Source organism: Camelus ferus, chromosome 3 (assembly GCF_009834535.1).
Source record: "Camelus ferus isolate YT-003-E chromosome 3, BCGSAC_Cfer_1.0, whole genome shotgun sequence".
NCBI lineage: Eukaryota > Metazoa > Chordata > Mammalia > Artiodactyla > Camelidae > Camelus > Camelus ferus.
In genome coordinates, this window is record NC_045698.1 from 28,918,921 (window position 1) to 28,942,769 (window position 23,849).

At 39.9% G+C, this 23,849-nt stretch overlaps 1 protein-coding gene across 1 annotated transcript in view; it reads right to left on the reverse strand.

The window, feature by feature from the left end:
- Nucleotides 1-23,849, reverse strand: part of PLCXD3 (phosphatidylinositol specific phospholipase C X domain containing 3) — a 154,817-nt gene that overhangs the window by 36,688 nt on the left and 94,280 nt on the right. The window contains exon 2 of the mRNA XM_006193054.3: nucleotides 19,889-20,597. Coding sequence (XP_006193116.1) covers nucleotides 19,889-20,597 — 709 coding nt within the window. The remainder of the gene's footprint in view (nucleotides 1-19,888; nucleotides 20,598-23,849) is intronic.

Here is a 23,849-nt window from a genome sequence, read left to right on the forward strand (position 1 = left end):
CAAAACCAACATTTTGAGCACTCAGCCTTCAAGACAAGAAGCCAAACAAAAGAAAATGAATTTACATTCAGAGTTTTATATACGCAGACTTTCCTAGATATGGTTTGAGGTAAGTATACCCCTGGTCCAGATGTATGATTGACATTTATTCATTCAACAAAACTTTTTTTTGAGCATCTGCTACATGCCAGGCACTGACACAAATGTGATCAAAAGAGACAAAAATCCATGCCTTGTGGCGTTTCAATTTTATTATAGACAGACAGATAATAAACAAAACATCAGGTAAATATAGAGCTATGCTGTGCTGTGAAATAACTCCTTCGGGAAGCAATTGTTCAGGATTCTTCTACTTCTGACTTTGTTTTCATTGGAAACTGAGGAGTAGGGGGATTGGTAGAGGCATTTTTCCTCTGGACTCCAGCAGTATTTTATTTCTCCACTGTGAGTGTTAGTGGCTCTATATTATCTACTTGTCTCTTACTTCATCAGAGTTTGAACTTCTCCATGGATGGAGTATGTTTTCTTTTACATTTTTATTGTCTAAAATATGCGCCCCTTTTCTTGAAATCTTCTTCTTTGGCTTCTAGGAAGCCATACCCTTTGGAGGTATTTTCTTCTAACATTTGGCCCCTTCCAGCCATCTCTTTAATTCCCAATCTGTATGACGGTAACCTCCCCAAATACTTTTGCAACCCAGACCTCTCTCCAGAGCTCTAGACCCTTCTATACAGGCTGCCTTACGATCATCAGGATATGGATGTCCCACAAACCACTCAAAGTCCACATAGTTGAAGCAAATTATCACCTTCCCTCCCTCAACTTGCTCAATGTCCAATGTTTCTGACCTCAGTGAATGGCACTATGAGTGATTCAAGCCAGAAAACTGTTTTCATTTTGACTCCTCCAACTTCTCCCTGCCCCTCATAATAAGTTAATTGTTCATCTGCTGTAGATTCTACCTCACTAACATCTTTAGAATCTCTGTCCATCTCTCCTCTTTCAGTCCCTATTGCCATCACATAGGCTTAGCTCATCATATGGTATCTAAATTATTAGCACAGCCTCATTCAGCAACAAACACTTATTGACCACATATTATGTGCCTAGAGACTGAGGAGCAAAAATAGACAAACTCCCTGCTCCCTCGGGGATTTTGGTCTGGCAATTCCTCTCTAAGCTCCATGGCTGTAGTACTGTCCCACTTGAATCCTCTCCCTCCACTGTAGAGAGAGTGATTTGTCTAAATCCAAAGCTGATAATATTACTTCACTGCACAAAACATTTCAATTAGGTTTCAAGAAAACTTGCACCAAATAAAAAGAAAGCCCTTCATAATGTGCACCATTTTCCTTTCTCTCGAATTCTCTCCTGCTTTAATCCCACGCGCTATGTTACAGCACACAGAACTCTTTGCTGTTTCCCTAATACATTGTGGGCTTTCTCTTACCTCCAGATACTTGCAGGTCTGTATGTCTAAAGAAAAACTCTCAGCAAAATACAGACAGATGCACACCAAGATTTTGATACCCAACTGTACATGTTTACTCCAAGACAAACCTGACTGTACTACCATCTCTTCCCTCCCTGAACACTGGCCTGACTCTGGGCATCAGTCTAGTAGGAGTACAGAAGCAGGCAATCTTTTAGACTGATGACAGACAGAAAATACCCTTGGAGCTCTAGATATCACATCTCTTAACTCAACACTTGATTTTGCGATGTAAATGATTCTTCTGTCTTTGGAGAGTGTATTTGAAAATGCACAGAGTGCAAAAAAAACCACACAGCACCTAGAGCAACACCTTTCCAACCAGAACAGGGATGATGTACTCTAGAACAATTTTCAGCTTGCATAATTATCTTTCCAGGCAAAAAGATACTTGTCTGAAATAATAACATCACAATCCACATTTATTTCAGCCTCCATGCTCCTGTTTCAGCCTGAAGCTCCACTTTCTTTGAGCTCTTAACAGAGTCATACTGTAGACTGTCAATGTGCATTTATCCTGGTCCAAACTCTCTGCCATGCCTGGAAAGGATGTCAGTGTCATCTAAGGGAGCTAGAAGACTGGCTAAAGATTTTTCTTGAATTACTTTGACACATATTATATGCAATTAGAGGAAATGAGTACCTTTGCCTTGCTTTCATTCACCAAATGCCTTCCTCCCCATTCAGGCTGCCCTAGTCAAGAGTGGTTGCATGTACGACATGGAGAATGGGCAAGGGGCGGGGTGTTGGTCAGGCTTAAGTTTGGATTGGGACAGATAAGGATATCAGGAAAAGAAGAAAATAACTTCTGCTCACCATACTTCAGGGCTTATTTATTTTTCATCTACTTTGTCTTCTTCCCTTGGGCATCAACTGGTTTCCTTTGGCTTCAATTTTTAACTTATATGAAGTGATTGTTTGCAAAACTGAGCCATTTATCTTCACTACCCAATCACTTTTCCTCCAAAAAAACTGAGCATCCCAATGTCCCTGAAAGATTTACTATAATGATGGGCATTATGGCCAAAGATGGTCTCATGGTAGTAGAGAGAACACTCTGCATGATTATGGAAGAGTCTGATCTAGGCAAAAATTAGTAAGTGACTTTGGGTAAGTCATTTCATTACTATTAACTGACTTTTAACTGTTCACTTAACTATTCAGTTCTTTTAACTGTTCCTTCACTAACACAAATGTTAAACTTCTTAGTATTAGGCATATCAACATTTGCCAAATTATATACCCCTGTTTTTAAAAATGAAAAAGGCCTCTGACTTCCATCCAGTTTACATATAACCCAGTTTATAGAGGACCACATCTGAACAAAGTTTTCTGCTATTAATATATTTTGAAACACATGCTATGTACCCTTACCAAAACCTCCTGGGGGACATACTTCCAGAGATAGGAGAAATCTTTCTCCCTTCCCATCTTTTTGCTGATGGGGCCAAAATGGGAAAGGGTCAGTGGGCCATGCTATCTGGAAAGTCACATGGAGTTACTGCAAGTTACATGGCAAACAGGGAGGGCCGCATGGGAGTGTGGACAATTCATTCAAGGGGGTCACATTAGCTTCCAGAATTAGTTGCACAATTACCCCAGTCACACCAAGTTGTCACCAAGGGTGACAGAGATCCTAGAATCAACCTAATGAACCATTTGCAGTTTTACTATAACAACCTTGTGTATACAGACACGCTTGACCTCACCCTGAGATGGACATATGCTTACTTGCAACAGAATCTGCTGGGTTGGTGTGCAGTTAAATAAGAAATGTGATTAATGACGAGAACATGTCTTCCTCAGAACAGTGCTTTGTCAACATTACTTAGTCAGCGCTACCTGTTGATAGATCCCTGAAGAAGAGGTATTTAAACCATTTGTCAAATGTGGCTAGTCTTTGCTCCTTGGTATAAATCAATATAGAAACCAGAAAAATACTAGAGATTGAATTTTAGAAAACGAGATTCTCACCTATAAGTTGCTATTGTCATAATTTAAGGCAGCATTGGCCAATTATGAATTTGTCAGATGTTATTAATTCATTTCTTAAAACATGCAAGACTTTGTTTCTGCTTGGAGTGTGTAACTTAATTTCTCTTTTATTATCTTCTGTGGTATCTGACTTCCGAACCTACTCACAAAATACATAATAGCTATTTAAAGCCATTTTAAGGGGTACAAAGCTGAAGAAGTGGTGGTCCATTTCTTCAAGAAGTTCACAGTATAATCACTTAGCGTTTCTCACACCTGACCTAAAACCAAAATAACACTGGGATCCAGGCCCACTGTAGACGCTCCAGAGACAGGGCTTGAATACGTGGGATTGTAAAGCCCCACTGGTAATTCTGCTGCACAAAATCACTGTAACAGATTTAAGCCTAGTTCTCAAAATGATTGTAACAAAATTAAAATAATGATAAACATGATAGAAATCTGTAATATTAGTGTTAGAGAGAAAAAAAACCCCAAGATATCGGTTGCAAGACTGCCACAAAACTTCTGATGGTTAGGGTATGAAAGTGTTATGTATATCCACAGCTACTGAAAAATCCAAATCATAATAATAAGCTCTACTACAATAAAGTTCTATTTAAAGTAAGCTTAATTAGTCTCAATAACAAAATCTCTTCCTAGAAAATTAGGTTCTCAAAGGGGATTATTTCTTCTTTTAATTTAGCAGAGCACCATTGAGTGTCCTTAGAAAACTGTTACTGTTAATAGCAGTTGTCAAAGTTAACATTTATTGATCACTCACTGTGTGCCAAGCACTGAGGTAAACACCTGGTGTGATTATCTCGTGTACACCTCCCAAATACACCTATGAGACAAGTGTGTTTTTATTTCCATTTTACAAAGAAGGAACTGAGGCTCAGAGAATTTAAGGAATTTGTGGAAGATCACACAGTCAGGACAGGCCCAGCTCTGTGTCCAGAGTGACTGCTCTGAGCTACTTCAACTCTCCTGGAAACATGAATGAGATACCTAATGGAATGAACAATAGAATCTGCCTCAGTCACCCCCAGGGTGGAGGATAAGTGAAAGAATGAAGAAATGAGTGGGCAGACTGCTTTGCTTGCTGCTGGAAGCCACATCTCAGGGCTATCAGTTAATCTCTTAGCTCCATAATTCACTACAGTTTTTTTGTTGAAGCTACATGACACAAATGTAATACAGTTAAAATATTTCACCTAATTGACTATTTTAATTTTGAACTAATGATCACAAGTGTAATATATACAAGGTTCTCACTGATGAAAGTTAAAAGCTAGAGATGGGCAAGCTGCCAAACAGAACACCACGCTTATTTTAATGTTAGCAAGCCCAGTAGTACCCTGACTGAAGGAGATAACCTGCAGATTGGATTGCCTTTTCCTCTGTCCCTAAAGCATTGGAAATCTAAAATATTCTGGATAAGAATTAATGACACTCCTTGGAAGCCATTTTCACATATTGGGAAAAGCTACTTTCCTGACGGGGCTCTTAAGTTGTTGGTCATTTAAAATCCCTGAATTTGGAAGTAGATGTAAACATTTTCTTCTCTTTCATTTTGCAGTTGCTAGTAAATATGTGATGCTTTCTTGTTATCACTTTGGGTTACTTGTGAAAAGAATTCTATAATTTCAGAACTTAATCAGAGACAACTCCAGAGGTGGAGGGATGTATAGGAGTAAAAACAGGGAACACAGACCCTGAAATCAAACAGACGTAAGTGTGACTCCTGGCTCTGCCATAGATGCTGTGTAAGGCTGGGTGAGTTGGTTTACTTTGCTGAGCCTCATCTTTACCACATGTAAAACAGAAGTGAAAATATCTGCACCACTCAGTTGGTAGGAAGTCTAAAATGAGAACATGTGGTAGCATCTATTGTAGTCATTCAGAATATATTATTTCCCCTTGCAATCCCTTCATCTTACCATTGAGAATGGAGAACTCTGTTCAGGTCAGACACTGACATCCTGAAAGTCATACAAACTTGAATCTAAGTTGATGGATGTAACTTTTTTTCCCCGATAATACATTAATTTAATGAAGAATTTGTGAATTGCTTTAAATATAGACATTTTACTTCACTTCTCACCACTTGCCATTTTCCTTGGATATAGCAACTTCTGGTCAACCAAGGCTACCACTAGCACATTATAACCCTGCATAGCCCAGGAAGAAGAAAGGCAGAGTAATTCATTTGGTTTATGATCTTCTTTAATAACGAACCACTGGTAATGGGTCACATTTCTTAAGAGTTGGTGCTCGTGAACATCTAATGGGGTATTTCTTTCTGTTTTGGTAATGATCCGAACGAAACTAATAGTATTTAGATAGCATGTAATTAGATTTCCCTTACAGAACATTGTAATACATGTGCCCTTAGGAACTGTCACCTTTGCCATAGGATCAGAATATTGATGCTAGAAGAGGTGATAGAGGCTAGCAATGCCTTCTCTTTACAAGATCAGGAAATTGATGGCAAATAAAATTAAGTGACTTCCTCCAGTTTACTTAGCAAGTGGCAGGGCTGGGTTGAGAATCCAGGTAAACACCTGCTTCTGATTTATCTTAGCACTTACTCTGCTAGAACAAACTGTTCACCAATATGTCTCCCTACTAGAAAGAAACCACCGTGTTAACCAGGGTCTGCATCTTAGTCATTTTGAAATGCAGGCACTTAGCACAGACTCAGTAAAAGTTCTATAAATGTCTATCATTGAATCTAAACGATACAAATAATGATAAATGTATTTAAGAAAAGACTTCTTTTCAAAAATCAAGAACATTTTCTCTTATATTATCTTACTGTATAAGGTATGACTCTAAAGCAGTGGGATTGTCTTTTTATAATGAACACCTCCTGACTTCTAAGCTGAAAGTGATCTATCATTCAGAATCGTCACCTGTGGAGGTGACTGTTCACGGAGCCCATCAATGGTACGATGACTCAAAACCTTTCTCTGACTCCTCTACTGAAATTGCCTTCTGAGCATGTTCACAAGGCACATAAGAAAAAATCAGTCTCATTATTGTTCCATCTGGATTTTGACTCCAAACACCATTCATCAGCTTTGCTCACCCACCTTATTTACTTGGTTCTGACTGAGTTTAGGCTGTTTCAGAAACCAATTCACCTTAAAAAGATCAAGATTTACCCCTCACTAAAACTATTCTTAAAATTGCTTCAGCATCACTTGGATGAATGAATAAATTCCCCAGATGACTAATCTGAAGGCAGAAGACACTGGAGATGTATACATTTTGGCTTCACTTAAACAAAAAACATGCCATGTAACTAAATAGTTGATGTTTCCTTAATCCCTGGGCAGTTGGTTTCATTTGTTTAACAAGTAAAGGCATTGAGCTCAAGGAAAAGTGACTGTCACAAGATCTTTTGGGTGGTGGCTGCTCTAGGCCAGTGGTTTTCAACCAGGGGGATTTTCTTCTCTCTCACCCACACTCCTGGAGGGTGGATATTGGGCATGCATGGAGACATTTTGACTGTCATGACTGGGGATGCTACTGGCATCTAGCAGGTAGAGGCCAAGGATGCTACTGAACGTCCTACAGTGCACCGGACAGCCCCCCCGCCGCCCCCAACAAAGAACTATCCAGTCCAAAATGCCAATCACGCTGAGGCCGAGAAACCCTGTTCCAGGCTGAGAATCCTGACTCCTGGTCTCTTTAGCAGCCCTCACTAGTGTCAATGTTAATACCCCTGTGTCTTCATATTTCTGTAAGTAAAAGGAGGTACATGTATTTTTCTTTGGTAATGAAAGAGTAAAAATTTTTCCATGCTATTTTGCCACTTGAAAATCTCTCTCTGCCTTAGGCTCCTTTACCAAAGAGTACTAAATTGTCACAGAGGTTGCCTGGAGATGCATTTGGCATCTTAAAAGTCTAATTGGCAGGAAAATTAAAGCAACTTAAAATGTGTGTGCTCTTTAGGGAGATGTGCTATTCCCACCCTATATTATTAGATCTCAGAGACAGCTGGGGCAAGACAGCTGGGACTTTCTGCACTGCTGTTTTGTCAAGTTGCTATAAAATTGTCCCCTCTTGCCGCAAAACTGAGAGGAAAGGCAGGGCAAAGGCCAACCACAACTTGTCAAAAGGTTGCCTCTCTGCTGTCTTTCAGAAGTCCCCAAAGCGGCTCCCCTGTGGTCAAGTTAATTCAATAAGTGAAGGAACGTACTTCATTTGATTTGTACTCTTATAATAAAGAAATATATCTTGGCATCTTCATTGTTCAGGACAGAATGTCAAGCTCAAAAGCCTTTTTTTTCCCACCTCAGATTTTTAAATTAAAACATGTAATGTGTAGTTATCAGATTTTCTCAGAGTACTTGCTGAATTTTGTGGTCAAAAGAGAATCCTTTCACATAATGGTTTTGCCCCCCCCCCCAAAAAACAGTTGGCATCAACAACAAAGACAACAATAAACACTCAATGTGTTTAATGTCTGTGGCTGGTTCTTTCAAACCTCCTTAAAACTCACTCGTTGGCCTAATCTGAACCTTATTGTCTGGAAGTATTCCCCAAGTCAATAATAATTTTCTACCTTAGAAAAGAGGCTATTTACTATTTTCAATGGTCAGTGATTAAAAAACCACAACAGTAGATCACATTTGAGTGGAGAAAATGGATGTGCTCCTGATATTTGAGCAAAACATTACAATGTTTGGAGGACAGCTAAAGGGCAGGAAAGGTCAGTGTATTATTGTCCTGAAATATTAGAGAAGTCACTATTGTCATCTTCCCTTCCTTTGAGTCCCTATGGCATATGAAATCTGCTGGTCAAAGAGTTAGCACCCATTGAGACGATCATGTGATTTTTGTCCTTTCTTGTTGATGTGGTGAATCACGTCGATTGATTTGCGTATGTTGAACCATCATCCTTGTGTCCCTGGGATGAATCTAACCTGATCATGGTGTATGGTCAAAGAGTTAGTACTAAGAGTTGCAAACTCTGTCTTGTACCATTCCGTAACTGTGTGTCGCATATTAATCTCACATTCCCAAGGACACTGCCCTGCAAACCAAGGACAAGGATCATGAGGCAAAATTTTATGACATTACACCATGCCTCTCCTGTTCTCACTCTAAGCCCATAGCTTGGTCTTATGTTCTTGTTGTTGAGAGTCTGCCTGACTCAATAAATAGATGGATTCTTCTGCTGGAACCCTGGGAAAAGTTACTCTGGTCCACTTTGAAAAAGAAATTAAAATTCTCTAAAGTCATAGGATAAATAACATTCTAGCCACCAAATGGGTTATACTACTTCCTTCCCCTCTTCACTCCGCCATATTTAAGTTCTATCTGAATCTTTAGCAAGTATAATTGAAGGTGTAAAGCCCCTAAATATCACAGAGATAAGTCATTCAGTGTTGGAAAAGAAAACAAAGAACACTTCTCTCAAGTATAACCACCAAAGAAATCCCTCAAGAAAAAAAGAAAATATGAGGTCTAGAGCAAGCTAAAAGAACACAATTGCAGGTTCCAGAACGATCATGAAACTAGGTGAGAAAGTCTCATGTTGGGTATTTGAGCACTTTTTTCTCTAACCTCAATTGGAAGATGAGGACACACTGAACGTAAAACTCTTCCTTCCTGCATGAGCAGGAGAAAAGCAAGGTATTCTCATAGGTGCTGAGAGAAGACTATATTTCTACCTATTTTCATTGCTTCTCTCATCTTTTCCAACACACACACACACACACACACACACCACACACACACACACACGCACACACACACAAAGTCTAAAGCTGCCTACCTAGTGCTAGTTGAGGGAGAAAATGGTGGCTCATTGAAACAGGTTTATGCACACAGCCCATGTAATGGAAACGTCAAAATGTCCCTGATCATGGTTCATGGTCTTAAGGAGCCTCTTAGTCTTTAACAGGTAGAGGAGTCCTTGTCCATATCCTTTTGGAGGCTGCTTGGACACATAGGTGATGTGCAAACACATGGTGGCAATGAGCCGTGTGTACCTGAAAGGTGTGAAATTCTCCTCTGTCATGTAGACACTTGAAGAAATTCACATGGAAGCCTGCTCTGCTTGTGAATGGCAGCAAGAGTTAAGTTCATTAAATCACCCCTTTAACTGCTAACCAATAAATTTAAAACTGAGACGAGAATAAAACTAAGTTTCCTGGCTGTTTTCTAGCAATAGATCCATCAGGTCTCCCCCGAATCCACATACGGTCTCTGTCAATAAATTGAGCTCCGCCTGAACTGAGCACTCAACCAAGTTTCCCTACAATCTAATCATGACAAGCTACTTATCACAAATATTTGATTTGGAGAAACAGGAAATATAAATTAAATCCTTCAAAAATGAACTTCAAAATCTGAAAGATGTATTTTCATGAATAATTTTTATAGTGTTATTGTGTTATTTATTTTCATGACTGATTCATTTTTGAACCTGAGCTAAATCATATGGGGAACAGCTTTGCTGTTTAGTATTCTAGATAAGCAGCAGCTATTTGGTGAATTCACTCAGTTTTACACTGGTCAAAACTCACAGGCATTTCCAAAGGCCAGCCTGCGTCTCTAGCATTCACTGATGAAATCATACACTGCAGTCTCACAGCCACACGCCGCTCCTTCAAGATAGGATGTCACAGCTCCAGAAACAACTCATAAGCTTCTTTTCTTTTAACAGCTGAGGCCACAGGGAAATAAGTGATGAGGGGGTGGGAGGAAGGAATATTTTAAAGCAAAAATTCAAGCCACACTTGTAATTTCTGGGGAAAAAAAAAGTCAATTATGACAAGCAAGTCTCTAGCTATCCTTGTCTAGTTATTTTTAGTACTTTTAAATAAGTTAATTAGCAATAGGCTACAATTCCAGACACAGAGCAAGAGCCAGAAGATTTGTGCTTCATATAATGAAGTCAAATATTAGTGTCTGTAGTTGATACATAGAGTATTTTCTTCTGAAGTCCTCTAAGGCTGGATATGCTGAGAAAATTTCATATTTCCAGCTTTTTATTGTTGTTGTTAGATTGAAAATATTAGGGAAGAAAACATTTTATCAACTGAATATGGGAAGTTAAAAGCTGAAATGTCATTGCCTAGAGGGGTTGGTAAGTTATTAGAAATTCATATAACTGTTTTGTTAGGTGGGACACACTTAAAGCAATTCCCTGCTCCTTTATCCATTGACAGAGAAGATTTGGCTTACATCACCTCACTTAAATAAGCACGTACACTTGCCACTTGTCAGAATCACTCCTGGTAATTAGTACATCAGTCACCAAGTACATCCAACACAAACAAGACTTGAGGGACACTCAGTCAAACAAGGCGAAGAAAAATGTCTTCCCCTGCCAAAAAAGAGCAAGAAAAAGATTTGGTTGAAAACATAGGAGTTGGCTATCTCATCTTCTGGCTTCCTTCTGCCCTAAGTGAGTTGTAAAACCTTAGGAAGGAAGTTGGAATGTTCACCAATATTAAAGAATCCACAATTCCCTTTACTAAATGCTGTATTCTCACATTTCCTTCCTAGTCTTAACGCCTTCAGTCTCCAGCACCTAAGATTCCTTTTATTTGTCAACTAATTCCAACCCTTGTCCAGTGAGATGGACAGAAACTTAAGACTGCAAAGAAAGGTGACTGTCAATCCGAAGAGTTTGCATTTCCAGTAGGCGTGCCCTAGGCTAGGTTTTCTTTGATTTGCCTCATTGTCAGAATGGTCTGGGCTTCTGCACAGATACAGCCTTGTTTCAATGACAAAAGGAACAACAAAGAAAAAGCACATGGAAAGCCTAATGCACGTCAGAGGCTTTCAAACCAGACGGAAATAAGTGATAGTCTGCCCTTCACCTTTCACTGAAAAGAGGTAAAAGGAAAGCAATGAAAAAGCAGGTCCTGACATCTGGCAGCTGCCCTGACTCTCACACCTAGGTCACGTTCTACTCCTGCTGGACATAATCTCCCAGAATACCAACCTCAGGCGAGATTGCTTGAGACCATGAGAAAGTGAGATTAAAAAAAGGATATTTATAATTTTGTCTGAGCACAGAAACAATGTCACCCACAAAATATAGAACATTGACCTCTCTAGACGAAAATGAACTTCTTTACCAATTATAGTTTATCCTCTCTCTAGTCCTAAAGCTGAGACTTATTGAGATACCCAATTATAGACTTGTCCTGACGGCATCCAATCTAGAGAGGACCTCTGCTTCCTTAAACCTTCTCACAAGTCACCCAAGCCTAAATCCTGATTCTATAAGAAGTCCTTTCTATCACTGTCTCACTGGGACGTCATGGTTCTCATGGTGTATGTCCTCCCGAAGGCCTCCTCCTCACTGCCTCAGAATGTGGTCTGAGCTGTCTGGATCCAGTCCATTTTACTTCTTGTATCAGAAACCTCTTACTTGATCATCTACCTGACAATCCGTGTCATGGTTCTTTTCAAACCCCAAACAAGCCTCTCATCCCCTTAGTTCCTGGCTGAAGTCCCTACACTGTTGTGCCATGATCTGACTGATGAACATTCCTGCTGCCTGGACACTTCATCTTTATTCCCTCTACCCCATCAACCCACCTGCTCAGCTTTTTGTGAGTACCAGCTACATACTAGGTTAGTTCCTCTTCAGACATTAAACTCCATCAATCCACATCAGAAAAGTGAGTTCCAGAGACTTCTATCCTAAGTCATTCTCTCTCTCACACACATTCTCTCTCTCTCTCTCTCTCTCACACACACACACACAAGGCACTGAATGGGTATCTGACCTCTCAATAGCTGGCAGTTCTCTCCAGTCTTTGACTTTCCTGCTACAAATAATGAAAGGAGTCTATCTCTATTTGCCTGTACTTTAATCTTATAACATCAGCAGAATGAAGGAGAGCAAGAGCTTTTATGTGCACTCCTGCTTCAAAAATTCTTGAGTCAAAAGTTGTTAAAACGGAGAGAGTTACAGACAGCCCTCCATTCCTACCATAACCTCAGCATGACCCGGGCTAAAACCACTCTTCTGTCACAAAGCCTTAGGTCGGAAGTCTTTTTTTACTGTTTGAAATCAGGGCTGGTGAGGCCATTGGGTGGCAAAGAGCTGTAATGTTAATTGGTGCTGTAATGTTGATTGGTTTTGGTGGAAGACACTGCGGTCTGGAAGTTACTAAGGCTTCTCCCATGGGATGTGCTTCGGAGCCCAGGGGAACAAAGAACCCCTCCCAGGAGCCTTTGCCTGTGCTTCTGAAGCACAGCAATCCTAGGCTCAAGCTATGTCACTTGGGAGAGAAACACATGGGAGAGAATAGCTGAGGACCACTTTTTGGAAATGAACTATCAGCAGCTCTACCTTAGTGATAGGACCAGCAAATTTGAACTTAAATCTAGCAGGGCCTGTGGGTCAAGGGCTCATAGCTTAGATTTAAGGAAGGACTACCAGAACCTGAGGTGGGGAGGGGACTGATAAATCTTGGGGTTGATTCTCTTTCCAGATTTCTTAAAACCAAGTTCCTCTTTTGGTTGGAGCAGTTGAGGTGCAGCTTATCTGCAGGCAGGAGCAGTGCAACTTAAAGTGAGGCTCACCTGGGTCTCTTAGAAATGAAAATCTTTGAGCATCAGGTGCTCAGTCAGAACCTCTGAGGGCGGCATAAGCACTGTCCAGTTTCCTAGCCCTGGGCTAGGAAAAGAGGAGCTTTCTGGAGCTTCCTTCTGATTGACAAGCCAGACTTCTTGTCCTAGTGGTTCAAAAGACTCAGACTCTTCTTGAAGTATAGTTGATTTATAATATTGTGTTAGTTTTGGGTGTATAGCAAAGTGATTCAGATACACACACACACACATATTTCAAGTTATTTTCCATTATAGGTTATTATTAGATATTGAGTATAGTTCCCCATGCCATAGAGTAAATCCTTGCTGCTTACCTATTTTATATATAGTAGTTTGTATCTGTTAATCCCATATTCATAATTTATTTCTCTCTTCCTCCCTTTCCCCTTTGGTAACTATAAGTTTGTTTTCTATGTCTGTGAGTCTATTTCTGTTTTGTATACAGATTTATTTTATTGTTTTTTAGATTCCACATATAAGTGATATCATAATATTTGTCTTTCTCTGTCTGAGTTTCTTCACTTAGTATGATCATCTCTAGGTCCATCCATGTTGCTACAAATGGCAATACTTCATTTTTTATGGCTGAGTAATATTTCATAAATGAAGTGTGTGTGTGTGTGTGTGTGTTGTATACACACACACCACATCTCTTTAAACCAATTGTCTGTTGATGGGCACTTGGGTTGCTTCCATGTTTTGGCTATTGTAAATAGTGCTTCTATGAACATTGGGGTGCATGTATCTTTTTGAATTAGAGTTTGGCAGAAGACCCACATTCTGAATTGATCCCAGCACTGCCTCACATCACTGCCTGAACAAATTATTTAGTCTTTTTGACCTTCAGTTTCCTAAATTGAAAATTGGGAATAACATCTGTTGAACAAATGAAGCCTCCAATAAATACATGTCGAAAAATGGATCTTATGATGAAAACATAAACAATTATTCTAATGCTGGTTTTCCATAATGCCTCTGATATTCTTTCTCTTTAGGCATATGTAGCCTGAGAAAGCAGCTTTCACTTTTACTGAATAGACTGATAGTAGACTAGCTCTACTAGTGCAGCGACCTATTTAGGGGCATGGCCTGGGCACGTAGAGCCAGAAATCTGTTCTTCATGAAGATTGATGCTCTCTCATGTCACCCTGTAGCTGTCTTTGAACCATTCTGAGTCTCTGTCCCTCAGGGAGATGTTCCTTGGCTCCCCAAAGATGCTAAGACGTGAAGATGACTGGTTTGCAGGGGAACACCTTCCCAGAGACCAGTCCCATACCTGCTGGGTCCAGGCACTGATAGGATAAATCAGGGCAGCAGAGTGTTGTTGGGGTGTGGTTGTGAGCTGGGATGTGTCCCCACTGAATGGAAAAAACAGTCTATTGTGCTCCTGAAACAGAAAGAGAGAGGTCCCAGGGAAGGCTGGCCCTGAACAAAATCCATGGTTCATCCCCAGCCTGACATCTGTCCCTTCCAGCCAAGGTTCCAGGGCACTATGCTATGCTATGAATGGTGCAGACTGAAAGCTGGTTCACACTTCATGCTGTTCCCTGCAGCCTGATATTCTCTGGTCACACCCACATTTTTCTGTCCATTTTCTGTGCTCATCCCTTCCTGAAGTGTGGAGGGCAGAATTGTGCCTGCAAGCCAGAAGACCTGGAATAAGACTCCATCTTTGCTGCCCATTAGCTCTGTGACCTTGGGTGACTGTTTAGCATTCCTCTGGCCTTAGTTTCCTTACTAAATGGAAAATAGTCAAATGGGCAATAAATACAGGGCAAGGAGGATTGAGCCAGGTCACCTCTAAGTCCCCTTCATTTCTGTTATTCAACAGCAGCAGTGCTTCCCTGAGGGACCCCTGCCAGCATGCTGCCTGGGTTTGCTTTCTTGAGGCCAAGCCACACAGTTTCAATCTGCCCTTCTCACAGTCTTGCCCGCCACACTGCCAGTATACGTTACCTTCCCAGCTCTCTAGATCTGACTCTGCCTTCCAAGATGATAAATAACGTATTATACGCATCCATTGCTAAGAATGTGAATTTCACCTACTTTGTAGGAGTAAGCATGGGACTTGGAGTCAGACCCAAATAATAATCCTGGCTTTGCTAGACTAATACGGAATTTCGGAGGAAAGTACCAGACATTTCTCAGGCTCAGTCTTCCATCTCTAACGGATCTCATGCCTACCTTGCAAGGCTGCAGGGAGGATTGAATGGATACAACTCATGTAAGCCCTTAGCACAGGGTCTGGCCTGTAATGTGCATTCAGCCAATGTAGTTGCCTTCCTTTCCCCACATGAGTAAAATGGGTGCTTATTGAAAACCAGCCACATCCTGAAAATTCTGCCTTAGCTTCAAGGCGATGACTGTGATCATGAGAATAAATAGGCAGAGCAGTTAGCCTAGTATTAAACAGACAGAAACCACTTAATAGACCATCATTATTATTAGTGTTATCATCATCATCTACATTGTTGGCCTGTAAAACCATCGTGTAAATTCATTCAGCATCAGTTTACTTACAGAGATGAACTGCTCCTTAAATATTCTGACAGGTGGTCTAACAGAATTTTTTTAACTAAAAAAAACCTTACAATTTAATAAACTTCCACAAATTAGGGAAAGATTTGACTCAAGTTGCATACCTTCTTTTTAAGAAGGTGTGAATTCCGTGGGGGTGAGGTGCAAAAGCTGGTGTTTGAAAAATAAATTAAAAATAGGTCTTTAAGAAATAAAAAAAAAATCTGTGTCTTTTGGCATTGCTGAAGTGTAGAAAATGCATCTGCAGTATTTGGAACCAGTGGCCAGATTGAAAGCTATGGAACCTAAATCCAGGCTTGATTGAGTTTCCCTGAAAGCCACCCACATCTTCAAACACTGTTTTCTAAATTCACGTGCTCAGAGTTTTGTTAACCCAAATATTAGGCATAGTAAAGAATTATAGAGAAACTAGTCAAAAGCAGGATCTTAGAATTGTAGGATTTTAGAACTGGAAAGAATCTTGGAGACAATTGAATTCAAACTCCAAATTTTGCAGACAAAAGTATACCAAAGGCCCAGAGAGGTCTTAACATTGCATAGCGACTTCTCCTTTGGTGGCAAAGGACTTTCTGAATGAACTGCTTTGGCATAAGAGCAAGGGACAGGCAGCAAAAGTCTTTTTCGCTTGGTGAGAAGAGAGAGGAAATATGTTCTTGGGGTCAAGTGTTCTGTCACTGACTACACCAAGAGTAAGTAAATTACCTTTGCAAGGCATTATCCAAGGACTAACCCCGACCCTTCCCTATAGGCCTCCCCCAGAAAGCTGAAATATGCCCAAATCAAACCAACCCAAACCTATGAATTGCATATTAACACCATGCGCACAATACAGCCCTCACAACTGGTTCAAAAGGAGGTCTTCCAGTACTGAGACAAACGCCACTGAGAATGCTTACAGCGCAAGTGTCACAGCCAGGTTCAGACATATTTGCAAATCATTTGCAAGTCATTTGCATAATCTTAGACAGACAAAAGTTGATTCTACCTATAGGGTTCTCATTTATACTTTAAAAATTCTTTTCCCACTTCTCTCTTTTCAATGATACAGCTCTACTATTGCAGACTTATAAGCCAGAGGCAAGTGAGAAGTTCTGAATTAGAGCAGGTGGCTGAGGACGTTTTGTCAAAATTAATTCCATGGGCTGTTAATAAGTGCTATCTGGAAAAAAGTATTTAGTGCTTGGAAAACATTATTATTAGTTAAATTTAAATAGGATTCTTCGCTAAAATACTTGTTAGTGCCTTTTATAAGCTAATGTGCACTGTGACTCTTTTGGGAGAGTTGTGTAGATATATATTAATCATTTTCAACACTTCCCTAACTTATCTGATCTTTATTCCACAAATCCTACTTTGGTAATACTGTACTAAAGCATAAGTAGCCAAAAAGCAGTTCAACTTATAGCTTGCAAAGCTTTAATGAAATGCCATAAGAGAGAGAATTGAAAGTCGTTTATTCCTTGAGTAGATTTTGCTTCTTGATTTCCCAAAGGCTATTCCCTGCACAGGTATGGAAGCAGGGTATGGTTCTTGGCCAAGTGCAAAGTAGGCAAGTTATTTGGAAAAGTGTTTTCTTTTCCTAAGCATAAAACTATACAACAGAAGGTAAAGCTGGAAGGGAAGACTCCTTTCATGCCCAATATGTAAATGTTAAAAGCAAAGCATTTTTCATTAAAAGTGTGGTGAGAAATAAAGAGAATTGGGGTCGGCGGATCCCCAGACCCATCTCTCATGGGAATTCCTCAAAATCTGGGGGCTGTTTGGGGTAAATCTGAAAAACAACACACTCATGTGTATATACTATATATCCTCATTTTTAAGTGGTAAGTTGTTATTTACCAGAACAAGTAATTTTTGTAGAAGGTGGTGCTATTAAATAAAAAGTCTTCTTTTCCAATGAATACATTGATGGGACTAACTGAATGGAGGCTTAGGGCCAGGGAGAGAGGTGAATAGTTTGGTATAATAATCCAGAGGAGAGTGCAGAGTCTCCACTGCAGTATAGGGGTGGGGGAGAGAAAACAGATGAGAAAAGGACAAGGAGAAAGAGATGGAGGAGAGGATTCAGTCAGAGGACTTGAGTCTACAGCGAAAAGTGGTACAGATGTCATCAGGAGATGTGCCAGGCCAGGAAATTTGTAATTCCAGATGAGTCTAAAATTCAACTTTAAATCATCTGCACTATGATTATAAATTCTCCCTTGTCTCCTCAGATCTTCAGTAAAGTCCAAATAAACCATTGTGGAAATTGAGCAAGAAGCAAGTTCCATGTCTCAAATTACACAGGGTGGGACATGGACAGGCCACATGGGACAATCGTTCATCAAATTTTGTAATCCAGAAGCAGCAAGGCTCATAACATCAGGATGTAAGAAACCCAGACATCAGCAGAAATCTTAGGGAAGCCTTTAAACTTGTGTAGGGTGTACAGCGAAGGGTTAGGAGTCTTATCTGAACTGAAGGAACAGGGAGATCTCAGCTAACATCTGAATAACAGAAGGAAGTTATAGTTTTGTATGGAAGAACCCTTCCTCTCCAATTGCTTGTGGCTTTCATTGCCAAAAAATGCCAGTATTCCCCAAATAAGTCGGCCTACATTCCTAATGGCCAACTGGCCACATGTGCTTGGATGCCCCACTAGCACTTAAACTTGGCATAACCCTGATTGTGTCTTCCCCACCGCTTCCGGAAGTCTGTGTACCTTTGTTTCTTGCCTCTGTGAATGGTTCCATCACTCGTCCTGCTTCTCAAGAAGAAACTTAATTCTTAACTCTTTTCTCTCATTCACGCAAAATATAGCTGAATAGCCACCAATTCACCCTAACTTTTGTTGTGCCATCTTGTCCCCTCCCACATTTTCTCACTTCTTCAGTTTGCCTTGCACTTCCTTGCTAGAACAGTTCCAGGCTCCTCTTAACTGCTCACTCTCCCCACCCCATCTACCCTCCATGCTTCATCAATTATCTACTCAAAATGCAGACCTGGTCAAGTCACTCCACCACTGAATATAATTTTTTCAGCTCCCCGTTGTTCACAGGATGAAGTTCCCAGTAGCCTGGCTAAGAGCCTTCTTGCAAATGTGTGCCTGCCCCACTACAAGTTTCATCTGCCATTTCTCACCCTATATGCTATGCTGGAAGGCCACTCATAGCATTCTCACCTCCTTGTCTTTTCTCCTCATTTTCTTGTCTTTTCTTACAAAGACCCTGAGCAAGATATTCATGCACTCTCTCTTTATCATAATTCAAAATATCAATTAAAGATAAAAGGTGTGATAGGAATTGTGTTTGCTCTTCAGACAATGTTTGTCTTGCTTAGTACTTTAACTGAAAAGAATAAATAATATGTACAATTCTACATTTTGTGTCAGGGGAATGAGCTACAGAGATCTTTGGTGATTGTTAATTATACCTCACAGGTAATCACTACTCTACATGTATGGCTGGGCTTAATCAATGAAATGTCTACCCTCTGGAGGATGATTCTTGCTTAGAGTATAGCATAAAGGCACAGATTTATGGCTTGAGAAGAATGGGGGTTGAGTCTTTGTGTCATCATTCATTGCCAAGTGGCTTTAGGCAAAACATATCACTTCTCTGAACCTTAATTTTTATCTGTGAGACAATATCTACTTCCCAGGGTTGTTACACAAATCAGATGGAATTAGGTACATGAAAATACCTGAAAATAGTAGAGAAGGGGCTTTGTAATCTATAAAGTGCTACACAAATGTGAAAAGGAGTGCTATGAAAAGATAACCAGATGTGGAGTCAAAGTGCATGCTGCAATGGGTTGATCTGTGTCCTACAAAATGACATAATGAAGTCCTGATCCCCAGTACCTGTAAGTGTAACCTTATTTGGACACAGGATGTTTACAGATGTGGAGTTACGATGAGATCATCAGGGTGGACCCTAATCCAATATGACCGGTTATAAGAGGAGAAGAGAGAGAATCACAGGGAGAATGCCATGTGAAGGTGGAGGCAGATATTGGAATGATGCATCTATAAGTTAATGGACCCTGAGGGGAGAGGCATGGGAAAGGTTCCCCCTCAGAGCCCTCAGAGGGAGTCGATCCTGCTGACATCTTGCTTTCAGACTTCTAGCCTCTGGACCTGAGGGACAGTAAATTTCTCTTGTATCAAGCCACCTAGCTTGTAGTACTTTGTTGTGATAGCTGGGAAACTAACACACACGAGTATGAATTTTATTAGCTCCGTAAGTTACTAGCTCTTTGAATTTGGGTTAAATTACTTAAAATTTCTCCTGATACTTTAAAGACACTTACCTTTCTGTGATTGTTTCTCTGAGACCGCTGGCCACGCCTTTGACCACGGTGCTGGCCTTGGGGGTCAGCACCACCTGAGATATAAAAAACGACCCCTTCTTTCTTCTCTCAGTGATGGACGCCTGAAGAAACTGGATCAGTTTTTCTGGGTCGGTGGTGTTGGCCCAGGGAGCTGGCATCATCTGGCCTGGCCAGAGAAAGGGCACCTCCAGAGCCACTGGGCTGTGGTAGAAGACCAGCACTTGATAGTCCTTCTCCCACAGGTACTTGAGACTCACCTCCTGGGCAAAAATCGCTGGGCACATTTTATTCCCGTAGATGTCTTTCAGCATTTGGACCAGTTTTTCATGATGGTATTTCTGCATCCCATAAAAATGGTTGAAGTCCAAGAATACTACCTCCTTATGGTGATCTGTGAGGAATGCATTGATCTCCTCCAGGCCTTCATTGACTTTGGCACTGAACAAACCATGAGCAAAGTAGAGTTCATTGTCGGGGTCTCTGGGCTTGGTGGAAATTCGAAGATCAAAATAACGGATCCCAGCTCCTAGCTGACCAGTGAAGTTCATTGTTTGAGTGGCCAGCCATTTCCGCATCAGCTTTTTGGCTACAGTTCCAAACACAGAGACAAAATTCTGGACAGTTTCTGGCTGTTCAGGTCCCACTGGAGAGGCTTCATCAATGTAGAAGCTGAAGGAATCATGAGATCCTAGAAAAATAACAAGGCATGATGTGGTTACATTTCAGTCCTTTGTCCTTCCTAACTTCTTTCCCTCTTGCAATGTCCCTGTCTCTTCCTCAAATGAGCCAAAGGAAATACTCAGGAATATTTACCTAGTTCATTCAAATGTCTTAGAAGCGTCCTTTTTATAACTTAGTGTAGTACACAGAGGACTTCAATAGACCAAACGGTTTGTAAAATGATAAGAAAAAATGCCATCTAATAAATATTTTAAAATTCAGAAGATCATCTTCTATTTTTAATGTATTCATTGGAATGTATTCATTAGAACTGGTTTTCTATGTAGGCGGCATACGTGACCATCCATAAACTAGAATTTATAGGGACTCACCAGTTTCCAAATACTTTGTCTTCAACCTTGCTCTTTCCCTTATTTCAGGTTTATTTTAAGCCTAGAGGGCTTGTTTCAATGAATAAAGAAGACCTTTTCACCAGCAGACGATCAGTGTCACCTCATACACTTGGGAAAGTGTAAGAGGTCACAGGAATAGAGGAAGGGAAGAAAAAATGCAGGAGAACAGTACAGTGCTGGCACATTCAACTTCATTTCTGACCCTGCATTTAGGCAACCGTGAACGTAGATAAAGTCAAGTACTTCTTACATATTGAATAAACAATTATTTTTTCTTACAAGTTAACACAACTGACAACATTTAAAAATTAACTAATAGACTATTTTCTTAACAGACATTTATTCTCAACAATGAAAGCTCTCACTGGAGTTGCTTCCAAATTTAGAAGAGATTTCTTCCTAGGAAGAATCTAGTTAGTTAGTTAGTTAGTTATTTCTGGCAGTTACAAATACAAAACTCCAGAAGTGTAGTGATGAACCTGTGTATGATTTGTCTTGTAAGTACAGAAGTGCCGTTTAAAATATGATTGGACCCAAAAAAGGAAAAAAATATTTCAAGTTGTAATTTTATTTTTTAAAGCCTCCTTTAATTCTTGGGCATGACTAAGAAGTAAAATTAAATTAATGTATTCTGGATTTTTCACATATTAGAAAAAGCAGGTGTCATCATTCCTCATCTGCTACTCTGGCTTCCTCACATCTTGTTGCTCCACTCCTGATCTACATCCCCTGAGGCACAGCTTTTTCTAGATGTTTCACCCTTCCAACTCAGCACACACACACACATGCATGTGCACACACACACATACACAGCCCTCTAAGTTTATTATCATCACGTCAGGGCCTTTGCCTGATTGAAGCAACTTTTTTTCAGTGGTGCAATACTTATCTTTGTCTATATTCCATGTCTGCATTAATCTATATCTACATGTCTCTATGCATATCTCTATATCTATGCCTAGCATTAAACAGCCCATAAGAGTCACAAGAGTATGAATTTCAGACACCATGGTAGGTATTTAGAGAAAATATTTTGAAAAATACTTTGATGTCTTGCAAATCATAACCTTTAAGATTTGGAACAGATAATACCTCAGAATTATTGGGCTTTTTTCAAACAATGAAAGGTAACCCCCAAATATAGAAATGCCGTGTTTAATTTCATCCTGAACTATCTGATCTATTTATCTTTAGGAGAAAGTATGGGAAGAAAATGTGAGCACTTTATGAATAAGCAAAACTGTCAGTTTGGATCTGGCATTGACAAATTTTAATAGGGATTTAAATTGCTACATGTTGATTTATTAGTTGCTGTTCAGTCGATTGCTAGTATTAATGAAGGAACTAAGCAAATTGTAATATTGTTCAAGAGTATGTTTAAAGAAAGAAATAAAAAAGTGAGTTTAAGAAAAGTTATAATGAAATAACCTAGGATTAAAATAGGTATCAATAAATAAGCCCTCAAAATAAGGGCTAATTTACAAAATTTACAAAATTTAAAGTTTATTTCCAGGCATGTGAAAAAAAGGTGGATGAAAGTAATTGGTTATTTTTGTAATCTAGTTGAAGACAGAATTAGAAGCAGAAAGGGAATTAAATATGACTACATTTCTTCCTCCAGAAATGAGTTGTTCTTTGTTTTCAACATGTTAATAATGATATTAATTTGTTATTAAGGCTAAAATAAGGTAATGTTAAAAATATAAATTAAAAACAGCTAACAGTCAGAGGAGAAACCATTGATCCCCTCACCAATAGTCGTTCTAAGCTAGATTACGCTGATGTGCAGAATGATGCATCAGATGCAAATATTATTTGGAGAGGAGAATTAAATTATCCATCAATACAAAACACTATCTATGCATTTTGGGAGAAAATACATAATCTAATTTTAGCCAAAAAAAGAATATTTTCAGGACTTTTAATTTCATTTGGATAGCAATTCCTCTCCAATTTCAACATTTCCTCTAAACCATTACATTTTCTATTTGTTTGAACTTAAAATAAAAATACAGCAATACTGCTTTATGACTTTCAACAACAGAGAAAAAGTCTGGCCCAGCCCTGTGTCTTTAAAACTAGAAAGGCTGCCTGTGAGTAAAACAGTGCTAAGCACTGTTTTTTTGTTCGTAGCTACATTCACAACCTGTCTGCCTTATCTGGCCTAATATTTTGGTTGTACATTAGCTCAGTATTCCCATTTTCTTGTCCTCTTATCCTTCTCTTATCTACAGCCCCAGGCTTGTCCCTTGGACCTGATGCTTAATGTTTCTTCTCTGATTCCGAACTTAGCTTCTCCACGTTGGGTTTGATTTGCCCTCTCTACTCAGACAAGGGCTGGCTACTTCCATCATGAGCTCAGTCCAGTCAAGTTCATTTGCTCTGGCTCTGGATAAGTGAATGTAATGGAAGAGGTTATTTTCTTTCATTTCTTGGAAACAGGCACCTTTATTAGTTTCTCCTCAGTCTGCTACATCATTCCCTCACTCAGGCAGCAGGCATACTTCTAAGACAGACCCTAACATCCTCTGTCCTCCTGGCATTCACATCTCTCCATCTGAGTGTGGGCCCAATCTAGGGTTTGTTTCTAATGAATTAAATAACACAAGCAGGATGGGATACCACTTCTGAGGTTAGGTTACAAAAGTTTGTGATGTCCATCATGCTACTCTCTCTCTTGCTGGTTTTGATGAAGCAAACTGCCATGCTGGAGAGGCCCATGTGACAAAGAATGACCTCCAGACAACAGTGAGTTAAAAACTGAGCCCCTCAGTCCAACAGCCCTCAAGGATCTGAATCCTGTCAGCAGCCACTGACTAAGTTTGGAAACACATCCTATCCCAGTGGGATCTTGATTGCAGGCTTGT